The sequence below is a fragment of the Sinocyclocheilus grahami genome, unplaced genomic scaffold (assembly GCF_001515645.1).
Source record: "Sinocyclocheilus grahami isolate Dianchi unplaced genomic scaffold, SAMN03320097.WGS_v1.1 scaffold1303.1, whole genome shotgun sequence".
In the NCBI taxonomy this organism is placed as follows: domain Eukaryota; kingdom Metazoa; phylum Chordata; class Actinopteri; order Cypriniformes; family Cyprinidae; genus Sinocyclocheilus; species Sinocyclocheilus grahami.
In genome coordinates, this window is record NW_015506482.1 from 65,945 (window position 1) to 71,108 (window position 5,164).

The window sequence follows — 5,164 nt, forward strand, 5'->3', positions numbered from 1 at the left end:
GTGTGTGTGTGTGAGAGAGTGTGAGTGCGTGTGAGAGAGTGTGAGTGTGTGTGTGCACGTGTGTGTGTGAGAGAGTGTGAGCGCATGTGTGTGTGTGAGCGTGTGTGTGTGTGAGAGAGTGTGAGTGTGTGCGTGTGTGTGTGAGAGAGTGTGAGTGTGTGCGTGAGCGTGTGTGTGAGGGAGTGTGTGAGCGTGTGTGTGTGTGTGTGTGTGTGTGTGTGAGGGAGTGTGAGTGTGTGCATGTGAGCGTGTGTTGTTTCCTAAGGCAAAGTGTTGAGAACTCAATCTAGAGCTGCTCTCATCAAGCACACAGTAGGGAAACTGATATTATTAGCATGTGTGAAACCCAACAGATAAAAAACCATTTTAGAGCTGATGAGACCCTCAGAGCGCTGATCCAGAAACCATTTCCCGCGATTACATGTGAAGCGTTTTGACTCTATAAGAACACGAGTGCAGCAGGACACTCATCTGTGTTATTTCCTGAAACCTGCGACCCATTTAACCTGCGCTGGTCGATCCGCTCCGAAGAAGGAGGTGTCGGAGGAAAAGGCGCCGGCGAGCCTGAACTCGTCCCGCAGGAGCACGCAGAAGAGCCGCTGCGGCAGGGCTTTGGAGTACGGCGCGGGCCGCGGCACACAGGTGCGCAGCAGAACCTCCCGTCCAGCAGGGGGCGGAAAATCCGGAACCGCTTTCCTGTCATCCGTCCCTCCAGAACGACCCGCCTCGTCCTCCATCGGCGCCAGCAGAGCGGCCTGAACACATCGGCACACAACACACATCAGTCACGCGCTGACTTCATATCAGCTGAGCTGACAACGTTACATAAACGTATTTGACAACGCTCAAACGAGTGTGTAGAGACTGCAAATTGACACAATCTATTTTTTTCTGTGCAGGAACAAATTCCACTAATTGCGAAGCTGATTGCAAATTAGCAGATGCCGGAACTGAGATATAAAACATGTTCTGGATTCAGATCAACCTGCAGCATCTGTGACTTCCAAAACCCCTTCATGAGCACAGAAACACTCGCTTCTGAGGGATTCAATTCAATTCAAGTGTATTTGTATAGAGCTTTTCACCATGCAAATCACTGCCAAGCAGCTTTACAGAAAATGTAAGTTTCTTCATTACATTTAATAGTATATAGGTTAAATATTGCAGCCAATCACAGATGTGCTTGATGAGCACGTGAAAGCAACGGCCAATCAGAGGCATTCGAGTCAGAATCCGCTCGATGCGCTAGAGTTTGTTCAGCGAATCGTACAAACACGATGTAAATAATGGATTAATTGTGCTGAATAGACAGATTGAATGACTATAACGGGAGTTTTGAGCTTGAGCTGCATCTGAACTGAACTCATATGAGAGCGTCTTTGCTCACTTTCTGATAAATTGAATAAAAGTTTTATTTTTCAAGCTACTTAAGCACAGACTGCAAAGTTTCGGAAGCGACGCCCAAATGAAAACTGAATCTGAAATAGCGATATTTGACACTGTGATAATCACAACAGACGAAAACAGCCTGATAGGTCAACACCGCTCCATGTTTAAGTGCAACAGATCCGACACTTATTCTGTTACCAGTGATGCGTTTGTTACTTTATTACTAATTATTCATTTGATCATTTTAATGCAATATTTACTTAATTGAAGGATATTATTTTTATAATTATTAATAGCTTTAATAATGAACACATTTTATTTTATAAATAGCTAAATAAAAACATAGTTATAATAGTTTTTGCTTTGGTGCCGAAATTGATAGCGAGAACCATGAAGTCTGACAGGTATTGGTACAGACTACAGAAATGACTCCCACAAACGGATCTGGTTCTGAACCCAGAACACAAACACGAGACTAACTACAGCAGAACATCACTGTCTATCTCTACAGAACCAACCTCCAGGTCCATCAGGAAGCCCTGCCACACCAATCAACCAAACACCAGAGCGCAGATCAGAAAACAGATAACAGAGATGATTCTACACACTGATCCGCACTGAAGTACATCATCATGGTGACAGGTGTTAGATTTTACCTCGTCGCTGGAGTCGGCCAACTTCACAAGAGTGACAGACAAGCGGTGTTAGGAGAGAACAAACAAACAAACAAACACAAATGAAGAAAAACAACAACAAAACACAGGGCCAGATAAGAGCATCTGTACACGTTCAGTGTGTGTCGCATGCTTTAGATCGAGCCGCGAGGAATGAATCTCACAAACATTTCACACAAAAATCAGAAACATGCATAAAGAAAACAAAAGTTGTAGCAGTATTTTAATCACAATTAAACACATTTTCCGTAGTGACTATAATAAATATGCAAACAATATATACTGAACTGAACTGAATCAACACTGATCTGAATTATGACTTCTTTAGAGCTGCTTTGCAGCCGAATATGAGTTTGTCTCATATTTGATGAAGTCTGCATCACCGATTCTGTTATGTTCTGTTCATGACGGTGAAGCTGCGCTGAAATGATCTGTACTGGATAATAAAGCGCTACAGAAATAAATGTGACTTGAATTTAAATTGTACAGTATTTATACATAACAGTACAGCTACTACTTTTAACAAATGACTTGCATTAATTTGGGAGTGGAAATGTGCTTAATTATCATGACAATAAATGTTACAATAATTCTAATGGTTCTATAAGCTTGAACTTATTTAAGCATCCCATGACATTTTTTCTGTTTTGGTTTTGGGTTGAAATCCAACTGTGAGATTCATCCCTAAAGAGGAAACCGTAAAAATGTGCGAAACAATAAGGTTCTTCAGTATAATGTTCATTCTGAAGGTTAAAGAAACAGAAAATTATTCTTTGATGAATCTGATTGATCATTGGTGCAGTCATGCTTTGGATGTGTCCGGGTCACGGCACCACTTGTTCTGTTCTTCAGAGTCACACTGAAAACATCCAAAACATGACCAATCAGAGCAAACACGATCAATGCAAGCACATTCCCACAAACACATGCAACAAAAGCAGCCGCTGTGAGTCTGTCTCTCTCTCATTTCTCTTTCTTGCAGGAAATCTCACCTCATTTGAATCCCTGATTTCACATGCTTTGCACGGGGATGCTTGGGATAATTATTGCCTTTCTATTTGCAGCCTGGCAACACACAGGCTATAATTTAGTCCTCACACGCACACGGTAATTGAGGAAGATTTCCAGGCAAACAAACTCCATTTCAAACAGTTCTCACTTAAAGCAAACTTGTGAGCACGGATCTCGTTCGTGAGCATCTGAAGCTCAAGCCAAGCACCGCAGCGCTGACATTTCAACGCTCATATCACATTTTCAGCCTGTTTAACTGTAAATAGCTGAGAATTACAATTTACACTGGGGCCATTGAGCACAAGTGCATCCTGGGAATGATGGTGATGCACATAGAAGAGACTAATACTAACAGGGTAAATTAATGAGGCTTCAGGTGACTCATGGGTCAATCTTACAGAAAAACATTCAGATTGATTCATCTCAAAATCAAAAGAAAAAACATTGCATTAAATTTAGCGTAAAAATGCAGCTCTGCTGACATTCTCTGTGAATTACAGGTCAGATTTTTGCAGTGAAATCAATTGAAATCTATCAATCTGATCTGGAAAGTTCTCTATGAGATTGACCAGCTACTAGTTAGCACACTGATGAGTGGTCAGGTACTAGTTCCACTAACTAAAACCCTAAGTAACTCAAACACAAGCCGTTTATCAAACATGCTGTTTAACCGTCAGACTCCAAACGAGCTAAATCACTCGCTGGCGTGTTTAATTACCTCTGTGTCACATTAAAGCTCTAAATGAAACCAAGACATCTGCCGCATTTCATTAATTTAGCTAATTATGACAAACAGCAAAAACAGCTCCAGCAGTTTTTTAAATGTATTTTTAAAGCTGTGGCTCGTCCTGCTGTTAAAGTCGTCATGATGCGCTTCAATGCGTTCGGCAGCGTCTCGGTTAATCTGGTTAATTTTTGGAAAAAATAAAGTATTAAAATGATTAAGGTCTTTAATGCAGCGTCCGGTCCAGACATGTCTGTCATCTTACACTGATGAACATGATGCAGGACGACTGACTGCAGAATGCAGTTATATGAGCCTAAAGATTCAAGATACGAGCACAAAAAATAAATCACCCTCTAATATTTATATCATATGATATAGTTTCGCGATTTCACACCAGCTAGAGTGCTGCTTTCCCCCAATATCTGCACGACTGCAAATGAGATTCATTTATACAACAGTTCAAGTTCATATCGTGTTACATTTTAGACACTATATTGTCTGTTTTGCTCAATTTCACAAATGAAAAGTTCAATCAAAGCCACAGCAGAACTGTTGAGCATCTCTGATCAACACACAGCGGTGATTCATTACTGAATGAATCCACGATTTTGAATGAATCACGTGAGTCAATGATTCAGTGACTCATTCATAAAGACAGCCACTTGCTTTGGTTCTGAATGAATCAGCTGTTTGAATGAATCAGTTGAAAAAATGTGTGTTTGTGTGTGTGTGTGTTGGTTTACCCGCTGAGAGCTGACGAACAGCTTATGGATGATGTTTCCAGCAGGTCCTCGTCCGGCTCCAATCACAGAAACCTCGGGCTCCTCCAGCAAACAGCTGACAAACCTGACAGACGGCAGACAGGAAGAGCATGCAGGAGAGTTTAGATGAAGAAAGAGAAACGTTTATCATGTTAATATCCATCTCCGTGACAGATGAAATGGGAAATACAGCCATAACAGAGAAAAACTACTGCGTGTGTGTGTGTGTGTGAAGTCAGCCACCAACAACATGTATGTTAGACCCTATTCCATCTAAGCTCCTAAAAGAGGTGCTATTATTAATAGAGGACTATTATTAATTCATCATTGAAAACCTTCAAAACTGGCTGTTAAGCCTCTCATTAAAAAAAACACAACTTGACCCCAAAGATCTAGTTAATTACAGACCGACCTCGAATCTCCCTTTTCCGTCCAAGATACTAGAAAAGGTAGTATCCTCACAATTATATTCCTTCTTAGAGAAAAATGGTATCTGTAACAAAGTTCATAGATCGGGAAGGAGGCAGCGGGAACCGGCGAACATTTAAACAATTTAATAACAAAATAAACAAAACTGAAAACAGCCCCTCCCGGCAGTCTGC

The 5,164-nt window shown here is 41.2% G+C and overlaps 1 protein-coding gene across 1 annotated transcript in view; it reads right to left on the reverse strand.

Annotated features, from left to right (window-relative positions):
* Positions 1-178: 178 nt before the first annotated feature.
* The window catches only part of LOC107569016 (rab3 GTPase-activating protein catalytic subunit-like), a 43,261-nt gene continuing 38,275 nt past the window's right edge, over positions 179-5,164 (reverse strand). Inside the window, exons 21-22 of the mRNA XM_016255014.1 lie at positions 4,545-4,647; positions 179-755 (exon numbers count right to left, since the gene is read on the reverse strand). Coding sequence (XP_016110500.1) covers positions 477-755; positions 4,545-4,647 — 382 coding nt within the window. The 3' untranslated portion in view covers positions 179-476. The remainder of the gene's footprint in view (positions 756-4,544; positions 4,648-5,164) is intronic.